The sequence below is a fragment of the Botrytis deweyae genome, assembly GCF_014898535.1.
Source record: "Botrytis deweyae strain B1 chromosome Unknown BDEW_011, whole genome shotgun sequence".
Lineage (NCBI taxonomy): Eukaryota > Fungi > Ascomycota > Leotiomycetes > Helotiales > Sclerotiniaceae > Botrytis > Botrytis deweyae.
The window spans coordinates 1053794-1068621 of record NW_024066218.1 but is presented as its reverse complement, the minus strand read 5'-3'; the positions used below and the strand labels follow the sequence as shown (position 1 = coordinate 1068621).

At 44.7% G+C, this 14828-nt stretch overlaps 8 protein-coding genes across 8 annotated transcripts; 5 read left to right on the top strand and 3 right to left on the bottom strand.

The window, feature by feature from the left end:
- Positions 1 to 1167, top strand: EAE98_005776 (uncharacterized protein; the record flags this gene model as incomplete). Its single annotated transcript, XM_038953398.1, has 3 exons — positions 1 to 171; positions 218 to 301; positions 352 to 1167. The coding sequence occupies 3 exons, from the start codon at positions 1 to 3 to the stop codon at positions 1165 to 1167; spliced, it is 1071 nt and encodes a 356-aa protein (XP_038810499.1).
- Positions 1168 to 1357: 190 nt separating this feature from the next.
- EAE98_005775 (uncharacterized protein) lies at positions 1358 to 1990 on the bottom strand (the record flags this gene model as incomplete). The annotated part of the gene is made up of 3 exons (XM_038953397.1): positions 1358 to 1424; positions 1478 to 1599; positions 1715 to 1990. 3 exons carry the CDS (start codon positions 1988 to 1990, stop codon positions 1358 to 1360), a joined length of 465 nt encoding a protein of 154 aa, XP_038810498.1.
- A 379-nt stretch (positions 1991 to 2369) lies between these two features.
- EAE98_005774 (uncharacterized protein) lies at positions 2370 to 2809 on the top strand (the record flags this gene model as incomplete). Its single annotated transcript, XM_038953396.1, has 3 exons — positions 2370 to 2372; positions 2426 to 2592; positions 2665 to 2809. 3 exons carry the CDS (start codon positions 2370 to 2372, stop codon positions 2807 to 2809), a joined length of 315 nt encoding a protein of 104 aa, XP_038810497.1.
- Positions 2810 to 3176: 367 nt separating this feature from the next.
- Positions 3177 to 3515, bottom strand: EAE98_005773 (uncharacterized protein; the record flags this gene model as incomplete). Its single annotated transcript, XM_038953395.1, has 2 exons — positions 3177 to 3385; positions 3479 to 3515. The coding sequence occupies 2 exons, from the start codon at positions 3513 to 3515 to the stop codon at positions 3177 to 3179; spliced, it is 246 nt and encodes an 81-aa protein (XP_038810496.1).
- A 271-nt stretch (positions 3516 to 3786) lies between these two features.
- Positions 3787 to 5727, top strand: EAE98_005772 (uncharacterized protein; the record flags this gene model as incomplete). Its single annotated transcript, XM_038953394.1, has 4 exons — positions 3787 to 3820; positions 3868 to 3958; positions 4091 to 4283; positions 4346 to 5727. The coding sequence occupies 4 exons, from the start codon at positions 3787 to 3789 to the stop codon at positions 4376 to 4378; spliced, it is 351 nt and encodes a 116-aa protein (XP_038810495.1). The 3' UTR covers positions 4379 to 5727.
- A 1963-nt stretch (positions 5728 to 7690) lies between these two features.
- On the top strand, positions 7691 to 8768 carry EAE98_005771 (uncharacterized protein; the record flags this gene model as incomplete). The annotated part of the gene is made up of 4 exons (XM_038953393.1): positions 7691 to 7844; positions 8153 to 8263; positions 8324 to 8451; positions 8547 to 8768. The coding sequence occupies 4 exons, from the start codon at positions 7691 to 7693 to the stop codon at positions 8766 to 8768; spliced, it is 615 nt and encodes a 204-aa protein (XP_038810494.1).
- An 843-nt stretch (positions 8769 to 9611) lies between these two features.
- On the top strand, positions 9612 to 11686 carry EAE98_005770 (uncharacterized protein; the record flags this gene model as incomplete). Its single annotated transcript, XM_038953392.1, has 2 exons — positions 9612 to 10170; positions 10218 to 11686. 2 exons carry the CDS (start codon positions 9612 to 9614, stop codon positions 11684 to 11686), a joined length of 2028 nt encoding a protein of 675 aa, XP_038810493.1.
- Positions 11687 to 12503: 817 nt separating this feature from the next.
- Positions 12504 to 14663, bottom strand: EAE98_005769 (uncharacterized protein; the record flags this gene model as incomplete). The annotated part of the gene is made up of 5 exons (XM_038953391.1): positions 12504 to 12770; positions 12875 to 13206; positions 13465 to 13859; positions 13943 to 14328; positions 14397 to 14663. 5 exons carry the CDS (start codon positions 14661 to 14663, stop codon positions 12504 to 12506), a joined length of 1647 nt encoding a protein of 548 aa, XP_038810492.1.
- Between the last annotated feature and the right edge of the window lie 165 nt (positions 14664 to 14828).

Sequence of the window (14828 nt, the reverse complement as noted above, 5' to 3'; positions counted from 1 at the left end):
ATGTTCAACGCTTTGAATCGCTTTATTTCCCGATTAGATTCGGACTCTCCCGCTCACCAGAACCGGGACAACCATGCCGCATTTGGATTCCAAGTTCTTAGAAACAAGACTCCAGAACTGGCTGTTGAACCTTGGTTTGATTTTATCGTCGGAATTAATGGACGAATGATCGTGCGTTCTCTTATCTAATACCATTGGCATAGCTGATTAGTTTTAGGACGATTCTGATGCAAATCTTTTTGCTCAAGAAGTACGCAATTGTGCGGGAAGTTCAGTAACTCTTGGTCTCTGGAGCGCAAAGGCATAAACCCCCTCGCGATTTGTTCACATTCGACAGACTAACAAATTTAGGGCCAACGTACTCGAACTATCCACATTCCCGTTCCTTCTGATACTCCATCCTTAGGCCTGACCCTTCAATGGACATCTCTCTCCACCGTTTCAAATATATGGCATATCTTAGACGTACCTGCCAACTCTCCTGCCGACCTCGCGGGCCTCCTACCTTACAGCGATTATATTCTCGGCACGCCTGAGGGGGTTTTACACGGAGAGAGTGGATTGGGCGAATTAGTCGAGGATCACATCGGGCGACCATTACGACTTTACATCTACAATAATGAATATAATGTTACAAGGGAAATCACTATCCACCCGAGTAGAGACTGGGGTGGAGATGGAGCTCTGGGTTGTACTTTGGGATATGGAGCGTTACATAGATTGCCAGCTCCGCTGAGCGAGCCTGTTGCTGGACCGGGAGAAACATTATTTGAAGGAGAGAGCGCGAGGTTTTCAAATGAGGAACCTCGGGAGACGATGGGGAGCGAAGGCAACGCAGGTCAAATTTTTGTGCCAGCTGCGGTGGCACAAGAGCCAGGTGAATTTCTGGTGCCAGCGCAACTTGCGGCCCCAGTAACCACGACACCAGCAAAGAAGAAAGAGAAGAAACACGGGCACAATCCGAATAACTTCATGGATGACTATTTCATGGAGGGAGAGAAAAAGAGTAGAGAGTTAGATCATGCGCCGAGCACGAAAAGTGGTGGTGTGCCTCCACCTCCTAAAGCAGGAGGCCCTCCAAGGAGCGGGACACCCAAAGCCGCAAGCCCGGCGCCCAGTCCAATATCCACAGAGACGAAAGATCCATATGATAGTGGTGTTGATTAACTGTCCGAGATAGCACTAAATGTATAGCCAGTAATTCCACATTTTATGTGTATATTTGACTTGAAAAACAAAAACACCCTTATAATTCATAATAATGGGAATATATTCCTCCCCAGCTTTTGGTAATCCTACAGTCCCTGCAAAATCTGTCTTCCCACGCTGCATCAAAGCTCCCCTGAAATTCACACATCTAATTGATGAAGTTAACGCAAAAGAAATGTAGAATCAAACTTCCAAAAACGTAATCTGCAAAAGCCCTGTTTATATTGTTAGCAGTAGCCCAATTCATCAATAAATGAGAACTATATACCTCTCTGGAGAGACGGAGTTAAATTCTGCCTTGTTCTCCTCGTTCGTCTGTATGCGTAATGAAGCCGTGAGAACGAATTGTCCCACAGTTGCCGAGAATCCAGAAAGAAATGCATTGAATGGCTATCGCGATTGTGTTAGCACATGTCCTTCCACTATCCACACGCACATCGTTTCCCATTGATCTCCATATGTTCCTTCCCTACGACCCATATCCAAAGTACAATATGGTACTTACGTAGTTGCCAGCCAAGATACAGTAGACAAATTGTAGTACCCCCACTACAACCAAAAATGACATGAACACGTCGATCAACTTCGTTCTCTGTGGTGTTTTATTGAGGTAATTTTGCCAGATGCCGATGGCTACTTGTTGAGGCGATTGATTTTGCGAAGAGGATTTGGAGGGTATCTTAATGGGTGTAGAGGACGGGATAGTAGTTGTGGTAGTTGTGGTTTGTGTGGTGGGTGGTGCGATGGCCGCAGCAGCCGCAGCGTTCTTCTTTGGCGCCATTGTTCAGAATCAAAAGATCGTGTGCGTGGGAAGGAAAGATCGTGAAATTCGTGGCGGAATTGGAAAAGTGTGAAGGTCGTGGTTGTGAATTGTGAATTTTGGCTTAGAGCTCGAAGGCCACGAAGCTTGATGCGATTACTATGGGGATGGTGCTAGCGTTTGCAGGGGTCTCTGCATGGGGGCAGAGCCGAGGGGTAGCTTCCGTCATTCAATTGCTTTAGCTTTGTAATACTAAATAAGATATCACAGAATTACCGAATAGTATCGAATCATAGGAAACGTCTCATCAATCAATCTCAATCTCAATCTCAATCTCAATCTCAATCTCAATCTCAATCTCAATCTCAATCTCAATCTCAATCTAATTCAAATCGCAAATATGGTGGGTTCATGAATCTACTCCTTGAACATGTACAGTTTATTGACGGTGCCTAGGGAATCGAATTGCCAGCATATATTCTTGGTGCACTCACTGCGGGCGGTGGAACGATGGGTTATGTCAGGACTGGAAGTATTCCATCTGTCGCCGCAGGTCTCACTGTTGGATCCTTGTACCTATTGGGTGGTTATCGTATCCAAAGCCGCCTGTCTTATGGCGTTGAGTATGTCTTTTTGCTCCACCGTGTATATCTAACCATTTACCTTTGTTCCAAAGCTTATATTGTTCCTTACAGACTCGCTCTTCTCGCATCTGTCGTTCTTGCAGGCTCTTCCATTCCAAGAGCAATTCGCAGTCAAAAACCTTTGCCAGCGGGTTTAAGTCTACTCGCCTTGTACGGACTATTCACCTTCGGAAATGCATTCAGAGCGCGAAAGTGAAAGATGGTATACCAGGCCAGGCGTGTTCCAAAATTGATCAAATTGGGTGTGATGTTCTACTTCAATAATTAAAATGTTTCCAAAGCCTTTCACTGTAGATTTTTATAATGGTTGAGTTGAGTTGAGTTCTTGATATGGTCTCATCCGCGAAGTACAGACACTTAATATAGCACCTACTCCATATCCGACACACCTCCCTCTTATCAAGTCGATCCATTTGTATCATCGTGGCAAACGTCTTGTCCCGAAATGTAATGCCGATATGATTCAAGATTGAATGTCATCCAAACGCCCCTCTATCGTAAACCAACGCCCTTCCCCCATGACCCAATCCCTGAGACGTATCTGTGAAATCAGACTTATACCCTTATGAAGCCTCATCTATCTCTGCCCATTTCGCTTTGATTTTCTCGTTCTTGACTTTTGCGGCTTCTCGGTTCGCCGCTGTTCGTGCCAGTCGTTGCGCCCTTAGACACTTGTTTACTGCTGTCTTTTTATCGTTGCACATTCCCATACATTTCCACAGGAATCCTCTGGCATGGCATTCATCCAAAGCTGCCATGACTTCTTCGCAAGCTACTGAATATTAGAGATTGTCGAAATGGTCTGATGAGCTTTTCCAAATGCACATGTAGAGTTCGCAAGGGAGTAAGAGGTTGAATATAGTACCTGCAGAATTATCTTTGGTCCATAAATGGGGATGCATCTTGAAACTTCTTCTTGATTGTGGAATCCCAGATCGATGTTTGTTTTGGGTAACAAATTATGACATTTGAGATCGTTCAAAGTATTCGGGACAATTCTAAGCGGTGAAAGTGGCAGTATTAATTTTAGTGCATGCCCCGCGCTCATCTTTCTAATACGATAGATATACTGTACTCCAATATTCATTTACTCTTCGACTCAAACTCCTAACCGTCGTTGAGATTGAAAGGAACGATAACTTTCTGGTTATTCCGAAGTCTTATTTTTAAAATATGGCCCAACAAATTACGGCGCGCAAGCAGCAAGGTACGTACCTCATTACACATCGGAACTATCAACTGACACTTTATCAGAGCTCCAAAACCAGTACACAAATTACAAAAATGGTCTGCAGCAAATAGCCTCGAAGATTGGCGACGTAGAGACAGAAGCAGAGGAGCACAAGTGAGTCCCAGGCTTATTTTACCCCCGTCTCGTAGAGTTCGATCATCTTCCGGTTATCACATACAAGACATGCTTGGAGATTCAAATTCTCACCGCTTGAAAGCCTTATGCTCACCGTCCTTATTCAAACAGACTTGTTCTCGAAACACTTGAACCTCTTCCTGGTGACCGAAAGTGTTTTCGAATGATAAATGGCGTGTTAGTTGAGCGGACGGTAAAGGATGTGGTGCCGGCTTTGAAGACAAATTCGGAAGGTCTACGGAAAGTCTTGGAGGATTTGGTCAAGCAATACAATAGCAAACAATTGGAAATGGAGAAGTGGAAGGTATGGAAGAGTCGATTCCTCGGCTTGATAGAAATTATTTGCTGACGAGTGTTGTTACACAGAAGAAGAACAATATCCAGGTCGTGCAGCAGTGAAAGCGTCAGCATTTGTCACATATATTGGAGTATGGGCGTTGCATCAACAACAAAGATGGGTAAAAGTCTACTTTGGCTCATAAGGCAGTCAATGAGGCAAGGGCTTGCCAGGCTATTCTTTTGCATAACGGGGAAGCAAATATGACATACGCGGGGAAGCATTCATGCCCAAGATCTCGACTTGTCAAAATGATTCTTCTTACTGAGTTACCCCGAAGGTTGTGATATTCTTATGTGCATCACGAGAGTTTGTACAACGTTATAGTAACATTGGATTGCTCGTAAATCGGTGGATGAATCAAAACGTCTAGACCAAAAATATCCAGATTACTGGTAGTTCTGATGCGCTGTATAACAACCAGTACTCCTGCCAGTTCGAGCCTGAGTCCTATATTATCACGGCGGCTCGCGTCTCAAGGCCCAACGAGAACGCCTCGAATTGATGTCTTTGATGCCCAATCATAAAGGGCTGTCAGGAATGAGAGGACCCGAGACGTTCATATTTTTGGCTAAGTTCGCATGAGAAGCGCGGTGTGTTGTTCAATCACCGTCAGGCTGACCAGAACCCTGCATCTGCAGAAATGATATCGGTTGTGGGGGTATGAAGCAGGATGATTATGGTTCATCTCGTATTTTGTTAATGGATGACGAACATAATGCTTCTGCACAGAGACGGATATGATGTCCATTTGCAGAATCGATACAACGGTGACAACGAGGTTTGTGATATACTCATCTCCGGGCAACCTTCCCTGCTCATCCACATCATAGTGATCGAATATCCCCTACAAAAACCTGAGACTGTGTTGCGAATGTGGAGCAATCCTATGTGGCCTTCTCCTGCTGCGTACACGTGCAATCGTACCTGCTCAACAACGTCCATGAAACAACTCCGTGACAAAACAAAAGTAACAGAACAAGGCTTCCACAAGGACTTACGTAGATAACATCGTAGATGCTTTCTCCATCATCGTCTTCTTAACCATGGATTTAACCACGCCTCGGAGGTGACATCACGTAATACCAAGCTGTGGGAGCAAAAGTGTCAAAGTATTTGGTGATATCAATGCACAGATGCAGCGCATTTCATAGGATGCCCAGGTGGTATAATGCTATTCCAAAAGTAGGGATGGTCGACAAGCAAACAATGCTTCATCGGTCGACTGAGGACGGGATGTGATGGGAGGTGCAGTTGATAGGCTGCATATATCTTGAAAAGTATTGGTCACTTGAGTGAATAGCAATTACTTATTGCATATGGAATAATGGTAAGCTATTGGAGGGTGAAGGGCACGCATGCCTGGCACAATCACTCGATCCCCGAATCAGTGCACTTGCTTTCCAATTCTGTTTGAATGAGTATGCCCAATGACAATTTTCCTTGAAGCTTCATTTATTCATTGGACAGTAGATAATGATGGCAGAGAAGTTGAATTCTCCATTCACATATCTTACCGTTTTCCGAGAAAATCCCCAAGCCGATCCCAAGCCTTGCGTCTTGTACCTGACGTCTGGAAGCTCGATCAACTTTTGCGTCGACCATTCAGAGTTCGAGGTAAAATTAACTTACATCAGGATGTTTTTTGGGGCGTTCACGATAAACAATTTTGGGGCGTTGTCAATTGATACCTACGGTAGGTAGGTACCTATCTATCGAATGTATACTAGACTAGCTCGACTAGGTACCTAAAGCTTCACAGCTCAATGGTGTTACAGATCCAATCTAAACAGCATCCCTTACCTCCTTTATAGCTACCTAGCACACAATACTAACGACAAGGTACACTCACTTGTTATACTTGATACGCTTGCACTCACGCTTGCACCTACAGCCTGAGTACCCAAGTAATAAGATACTACCACCTACATATCGTGTTTTCGTATGTATCTATTGAGTATTCTCCCCAATATCCATCCATAAAGAGAGTTCCATGGGTCACTGCCGTACTTTCATTCTATGGATCGACGGCAAGGGAAGTTCTGCTGTAGAGAAAGTAGGTACCTAGTAGGTAAACTGGGTAGTATTGCGTGATTCAACTTCAGACCTCGAGAAGGTGTAATGCTACGGCTCTATCCATCTACCTAGGGTTCGTATACAGGGTTGAAAATTGACAATTTATTGGATCTTGCTTGATTCTACCTTTGAATCATAGGAATTGGACGGAATTGGACGGAATTGGATTGAATTGAATTGGGTTGAACTGAACTGCACTGAATTGAATTGGATTGCATCTTACCAGCTGAGCTGTATCTCAAGCTTTGTACTCCGTCCTTTCCCTTTGCTCTGTCAGAAGTCCATCCCTAGATACCCGTGGACCTTCCAGATACTACTCGGTATGCCTTATCCGCCACACTTTGCCTTTTCTTTTTCGGTCGTTGTGCTGGTGATTCAAAGTGCGTACGGGCCATGAAAGGACCCTAAAAAAGAAAGAGCCTCGGAGCTAGCTATTCTACAATCATAGCTCCTTCCATTTGGAACCTTATAAGGATAAGGATAAGGTCAATGGTCAATGGTCAATGGTCAAAGGTCACAACCACCACCACAACCACAACCTATCTTGTATCAATCTAACCTCCAGCTTACAATTTGCTACATCCATCAGATCGTACTTTTTGGTTCAAACATCCAACCAAAAAAGTTACATCCATACCATCCCATACCAACAACCCATTACTACATACGAACCACCCATTTCATACATACTAGGTAGGTACCTCAATTACAAAACACTTAACATCCATTCAAAATAATCCTTCTCTATCGCTCTCTCATTCCTTCCTTCATCCATTAAACCCCACGTTTCTATCTCTCCCACCCACGCGCATCATTTATTTATTGTCTTGCAGATTCCATAAACAGAGAGACACAAGGCGCTTTCGTGCAGGAAGTCTTTGAATATCTCCGACCTCGAACGAAAGTGGGTAAGCTTTCTTTACAATTTCATACCCAAAAAATTCTCTACCCACCCTTCTATCCCCGAATTTTTTGTAAACCCTCTGACGCGATTTATGCAGTAGGATACCTGCAGCTCAGCCCAGAAAGTGATACCCTTTCAAAGGGCCCTAGTTTCATACGGAGGCGTACCCCCCCCCATTCACTCGCGTTTTTCCGGCAACATCCAACTAGGTAGAGTAAGCACATTGGGAAAAGAAGGCTGTCTGCTCGAGGGTCAACGCAAGTCAACACGCAGATACGCATAACTGCGAGATCGCAAGGCTTTACGACGTGTCCTACACATCATACGGCCGACGTGGCAACCAAGGAATTTTGAGGAAGCGGCTATCCGACACCTGCACCTACCCAAATACATCATGTCCAATTCCCCTCCAAAGGAAGCGGACGTTGAACAAGGAGTCTCGCCAGATGACACGGATGCACAAATGAATGAACATACGGATCCACACGCTCCTGGAGGCTACGAGTTTGAAGTCAAAGAACAAGATAGATGGCTCCCTATAGCAAATGGTTAGTTGATGATTTCTTTTTTTCAGTCATTCACCATCTTGAATTGAATCTTGTGTGATTACCCATATCGAAGTTTATGGTGAATGGTATCGCTTCGTTGATCACACTAATTACACGCGCATGTCCTCGCCTTTGGACCAGTTAAGAGCTTGGAGTACAAACGTTTCAATCTAGCGGTGTCACTGTGATCATACATCCTATCATGTCTCACACTTCATCTTCTCAATCACCGGAGACGCGAGGCGCCTCAAGGGAAGAAAAATATGATCTTGGTCATTCAGAAGCTAACATTCGTAACTTTGCGCCAGTTGCACGTATCATGAAGACGGCTCTACCAGAAAATGCAAAGATTGCAAAAGAGGCCAAAGAGTGCATGCAAGAATGTGTCAGCGAATTCATCTCTTTCATCACAAGCGAAGGTATGTCTCGGTCCGAAATTCGAGATGTTTTTCTGTACTGTTCTAATTGTCCTATCACAGCTTCTGAGAAATGTCATCAAGAGAAGCGCAAGACTGTCAATGGAGAAGACATTCTGTTCGCCATGACCTCCTTGGGATTCGAAAATTATGCCGAAGCACTCAAAATTTACCTATCAAAATATCGAGAAGTGAGTCAAGTCACTTGAACAAATATCCTTGAGCATCTACCTATGATTCATGCTTACTGGGTCAATCATGTACAAGACTAACGGAATTTTTTTAGCAACAATCGACTCGAGGAGATAACCAAAATCGACCAGGTAGCTCTGGTTTTGGACCACCTTCTGGAGCTACTACTGCAAATGCAACTTCGGCAACGTTCCCTGTCGGAGCAGAGGGTGCTAATAATGTTCTTGCTGGTCAACAGGTAGAAGCAGAACACGATAGCGGTGCTTACGTTTATGGTGGTGGTCACAATGGTGCTACTGGTGGAGAAGGTTATTAGGTGTTTTGTTTGGGATTCAAATTGACTATATCGGGTGATCGATGAATTTTACGGGCGAAAGATTTACATTGCAAGAATGTATCAACTATATGCAAAGGTGTTGGGAAGGGAGGAATTGGGCGGGTGCTAATGGGCCACTTTTGAGATATCCAAATTGCTTGCCTTGTACAAAGGATGGGGTCAAAAGTAAGGGGTGTTTTTTTGATGCTTTATTAGATTTCTTGGCTCGTGAGAGCAAGAAGCCGATAACCTCAGGGGGTTCGGTCTCATGAAAGCTCAGAGATGGACGAATGGCATTGGGCAGTAAGGACAGCATCAGATGTAGGTTCAACAGCCCCACATCAGATTGCTAGAATAATACCACACATCCTATGGCTTGTATATCAAGGGAAAATGAACATAATGATACCATCAACATGTGCATATGTCCCTTTTGTAGCACCTGTTAGTTTTCAACTTTGATCCATGGAGTGTTCTTGCAGTGTTCTTGCAGTGAACTTGCAGTGAACTAAAGATCTGAATATCCTGTATTGATTCACTATTACAGTAACAAACATTGATAAGACTAATTCGAACCTTTGATGTCCACAATAAATATATATACTATACTCGTACTAAGTACAGTTTGTGGGGAGGGAGGGGCAAAGCTGGGTCCATCATGTGACTATGTAGATCTAAAATATTTTTTTGGCTTACCTCGGAAAAGCACACGAGCAAAAACTACCATCACCAATTGTAGCCTTGCTTCTAACACAACATAGTTCTTCTCAACACAACAATTATTTTTCTAATACTATTAATGGTCTCAACACATTCTAATTGTCCACTGCAAGTTCTTGCAATATGGTATCTCTTACCTCGAAACCATCAATACCTATCACCACTGGTAGTAAACCACTTTTAAAAACTACCATGTCAGGCACGATAAGAAAAGCTCAAGATGCAGATCTGGATGACGATTTAGAAGTGCCAAATCCGAAACGAGCGAGAGTATCTTTCAATCCCAAGGTCGAAGAAAAGGTTTTAGAGGAGTATGTCGCAAAGGGTAGGAGTTTAGAAAGTATCAGAGTGGAGGTCAAGCGGGCAATAGAGGCACATGGCAAAGGCGACAGCGAAAAGTACGATAGCATTAAAGAAGTATTTGCGCAGACTGAAGGTGACGAGAGAGAGGATACTGGTTCAAACGATGAGGCGAAAACATATCTGCTAGCGCTTACTGGCTATGCATCACTATTGAATAAGGATTGCAACGGGCTAGTTAAGGCCATATTGAAGTGCGACTGGATGGGCAGAGAAGAGGGATTCGTCAAGGCGTATGCTCAGTTTCTGGGAAACTTGGTTAGCGCACAGGGAGCGTATGTCGGGCTGGTGCTAGGAACGCTCGTTGATAACTTTACTGGAGGCATGTTACCCCCCTCATTCGCCCAAGCTCTGCTAACCTGGATACAGTACGAGTATCGAGTGGGCGTCTTCCTGGCTGCCCAGATGTTAGTCGCGATATACTTTCTTCGAGAGTTCATTTTGCACTGAGATACCTTCTTAGATTGGTCCCCTCCGCCAGCGCTACACTCTCGCCCATCCTTTCAACCAAGTTTCCCTTCGCCGATGAATCAAAGAGAGTACATGTCACATATATTAACAATCTCGTTCGTCTTCTGGAGTATGCTCCCGAATTGAAGTCGGATGTTTTCGCTCTCATCACAGACAGACTGGTCAAAATTGATGTACAAATGCAGGTCGACTTGGACGACGTGGACGATGAGGTCGCAGGTGCTATTGTTCAAGGTCTCGCTATGAATCCTTCTGACCAGGAAGAAGATGATGATGATGACGCAGATGATTCCGACGACAGCGACGCCGAATCAATTAATAGCGATGATGAAAGTGGAGACCAAGCAAAACGTGCCAAAGAAATTCAAGAAAGTGTCGAGAAAATGGATGCAATACTGGACCGCTTATTTGCTATCTACGACCCTTATTTCACAGACCCAAATAGCATAGAAGCCGCAAATATGTTCGAGACTTTACTAGGACATTTCGCCAATATCATTCTACCTACATATAGATCTAGACACACACAATTCCTCCTCTTCCACTTTGCACAAAAGTCTGAACATCTTATCGATCAATTTGCCGGAACCTGCGTGCAACTAGCTTTCCAACCTGGCAGACCCGCTGTCCTTCGACAATCTTCCGCGGCCTATCTCGCTAGCTTTGTGGCCCGAGGCGCACACGTTGAGCCTCAAGTGGTTCGGACCGTTTTCGAGCTCATCGGGAGCAACCTGGATCACATTCGCACGGAAAATGAACTTACTTGTCGGGGACCCGATCTAAAGAAATATGGCACTTTTTATGCTATGACACAAGCACTACTTTATATCTTTTGCTTCCGCTGGCGAGATCTTATAGATTCCTCCGAGGTATTTGATGACGAGGACCCTACAGCATTCATTGGGCAAGATCTCGTCTGGACAACAGGCATCAAAGAGACACTCTCTCGTGCTATTTACTCCAAACTCAACCCTCTTAAAATCTGTTCCCCGCCCATTGTTTCCGAATTCGCCAAAATCGCACATCATCTACGATTTATGTACGTATATCCTTTGCTAGAGACCAACAAACGTATTCGTTTAAGTCAGTTCTCGAGTGCAATTGGAAATGGTGCATTGCGGGACTCGGGTAATGGTGCAAGCAATGACAGCTGGCACCAATTGGATGCTTACTTCCCTTTTGATCCATATCAATTACCTGTGTCAAAGAAGTGGATTGAGGATGACTATGTACAATGGCAAGGCATTCCAGGACTAAACAAAGATGAGAGTGATGATGATAGTAGTGGAGATGAGGAGGAGGATGAGGAGGATGAGAATGCGCCTGAAGACGATGATACGGCGACTGACGAAGAAGCGGAAGATTAAGGTTTCATTTTGGAGTTCGATACAATGCCATTTTTGAAACAGGGAGTTTTGACTACGTATATGCTATTCGGAGTTTCATCATAAGGAGATTATCGGGTACACACATGACTCTTTCAGCGAAGGTTTCGGGCGGGCAATACAGACAAGCGGGCGTTTTATGATTGGGTTGAGAAAAGTCTGGCGTCGGTATTGTTGGCGTTCATTCTTTTTTGGGGGAGGGAAATTCCTACATAAACGGATTGTTATACGGGATTCAAAAAGGTTGGGAGACCCGGCGATTATGCGTGGGAATTAGTCAATGGTGCACAAGTTATGATTGTAGACTTGCTTGCTATTCAATTCGTCTCAGTCATCGCGATCTTGCACATAGAGTTAGGTATTGCTAGCCGCTCATGAACTAGCAGATACCTACGTTAGGTTGGGCTATTAAGTTTCTCTGTGAGAAATGGAACGCCTAGATAGAGCATATATAGATAAAAGAACGTTTACAACATGTCCGTTTCATTTTGATGACCGCCGTGATTAGACTTCCTTGACTAACTATCCGCATTCTTGCATTACCTAAATCCTCGTTGGGTGTTTATCGCCTTTGATGCCCGGCACTAGAATTGCGAGGAATATATGCTGCCCTGCGAAAAACATACTACAAAGAAAGCATGTAGGCACCTAGGTAAGTAATAATGGACCGGATGTGCATAAGTTCCACAATATCCATGCGAACAACTTAATATTCAATCACAAGCTATACAAGACTCCAATCCACGGCTCAACCAAACACGCCATCACCAATATCCTACAACCCCCCGGCCCCCTGACTCTAAATCGGCACACTTCCCGCAACACTAGCCCAAAATTTACACCTTGCCTCCAAGCTATATCTTCCCACATCAATCCCCACATTTTCGAACCCCTCACTCGCAATTACATATTCCCTTCCGCTAGTGACTCCTGGCACGCCCGGCTCCGATGCATTTGTCAGCTTGTGTGTGTTGGGGTTTCCGGTTGCCATGAAGGAGGCGAATGCTCCGGCGTAGCCTTGATAGATGAGCGGTTGCGATTTTTGGACCGCGTTGACTTGGTTCCACTGGTTGAGGTAGTTAGTTAGAGAGGGTTGAGGGTATGAAGGGGGGGGGGAGGAGAAGGAAAGGAAAATGGGGAGGGAGAAGAGATGGAAAAAGGTGGATTTACATAGATGGTATCGCTTCCATGTCTCGCGGGACTGATGGTATATTCTCCCATCCATCCGCGTCCGCTCGCCGCCTTGCTCGTCCACAGAGCCGGACATGCCAATACCGAGTCTCGGTATATAAGACCTGCTCGCTCGTACGTGGTGTTGTAGGCGGGAAAGGTCTCTGCAGTGCCGGAAAGAGGGTATAGGGCGCGCACGGCATCGAGCTGGGATGTGGAAAATGAGGGGAGGTAGCCGGCGAGCCAGACGTTGAAGGAGGCGATGGTGGAGTTGAAGGGTGGTGTACCGGTGTCCGTGGCGTTTTGAAGACCGGAGGGAACGAAGTTTTCGCCTGGTTGGGAGATGTTAGTGGTTCGGTTTTGCAGTTGAGAGGGGTGATGTTTGTTGCATGTGTAATGAAACTCTAAAGAAATATCCCTTCTTAAAAAACTCTTCAACATCCCAAAAACTACCGGGAGAATCATAGTATTTCAGATGGAGTAAGTTATCTCTCGACGCACAAGGAGCAAATTTGCGGTATCAAACCAGCCCAGTATTCAACACAATACTCGACTTTCACCATTCTGACCGGAAAAGAAACGCATTTTACCTTCATGCGCATTATACATGCCCCATCCCCCTGTAATAGCGATTTCTCCTTTGCCGCCTCTGCCACCCTTCGCATTGACCGTCGCTTCACTCAAAGTTTTCTTCAGGAACTTCCCATCAATAACTGGTGCCCACGTATAACTACTAGTATTCCAAGTATGACTCGCCGCAACAACTAGCGCGGCTTCGGCTAGAACCTCCCATTCTAGAGATTTCAAACACTGTAGAGTGCCATTGATAGCACCAGTGCAGTTTGTCAGGTCCGTCATGGTATCGTAAATGGATTGAGCTTGGGGAGCATCGTAGGCGTATGATTTGGGCCAGAAAGGAGAGGAAGCGAGAGCACGATTAAAGAGGGGTGGAGTGGTTTCCCCGGAAGTGGCGAGGACTTGTGCGCTGTATGAGATTGTCGTTAGTCAATACATACATTCAGCATATAAGAGGGATTGCTCTAGCGGTAGTAAAAAGGAGTAACAAACACCACACTGCCGGCTCCTGCACTTTGCCCCCAAATGCCCACATTATCTTTGTCTCCGCCAAACTGATCGATATACTTATTTACCCATTCAAGAACGGCTCTCTGATCCAGCAAACCAGGATTTAGATCTGAATTTTCATCTTCGGCAATCTCTTTTCCTGGGAGAAATCCAAATGTATTGACACGATAATTGGGGTATACGAAGAGCATATCATTCTGAGCAGAGACATTGAGAACGGGATAGGCCGAAGGGGGAACTGCCAGCGAGCCACCGCCTTGAATGAATCCGCCCCCGAAGAAAACTACCATGACTGGTCGGAGTGGCTGATTGGACGTCCATGGGCGAGAGTAGAGGGATAAGTAAAGACAGTCCTCTGATCCAACATTCTACATTTGGTCATGTCAGACTTAAATTGACCGGATATGTAGCATGACTATGGAGATAAAGTGCTTACACCTTTTTGAGGACAAGCGGGAAATGTTTGAATGGAGTTATAGGTTCCATTTGTGATAGGAAGAGGAGGCTGTGGGCCTCTAAACCTATTATTCCCAGTTGGGGGTGCTGCAAAGGGGATTTTCTGATAATAGGTTATGTTATACGTAGATGAGTATGCACCTTGGAATGTGCCATAATCTAGAGATGCTGTGATATCTTGTGCAATTACAAGAAAGGGAAAGACGAATAACGAAAGTAAAACGGATTGAAGTGAGGCTAAATCCATTCTGAAAGCAACCAAAACGATCATGGAAATGTAATGGATGATAACTTCAACCTTCAATTTCCTTGGCACTTACAACCTTTATATACCCAGATACTTCAAGTGTCGTTCATCCATACCTACCTACCTAGTCAATGAATGCATACAAACTTGATTCCTAATTGAAGA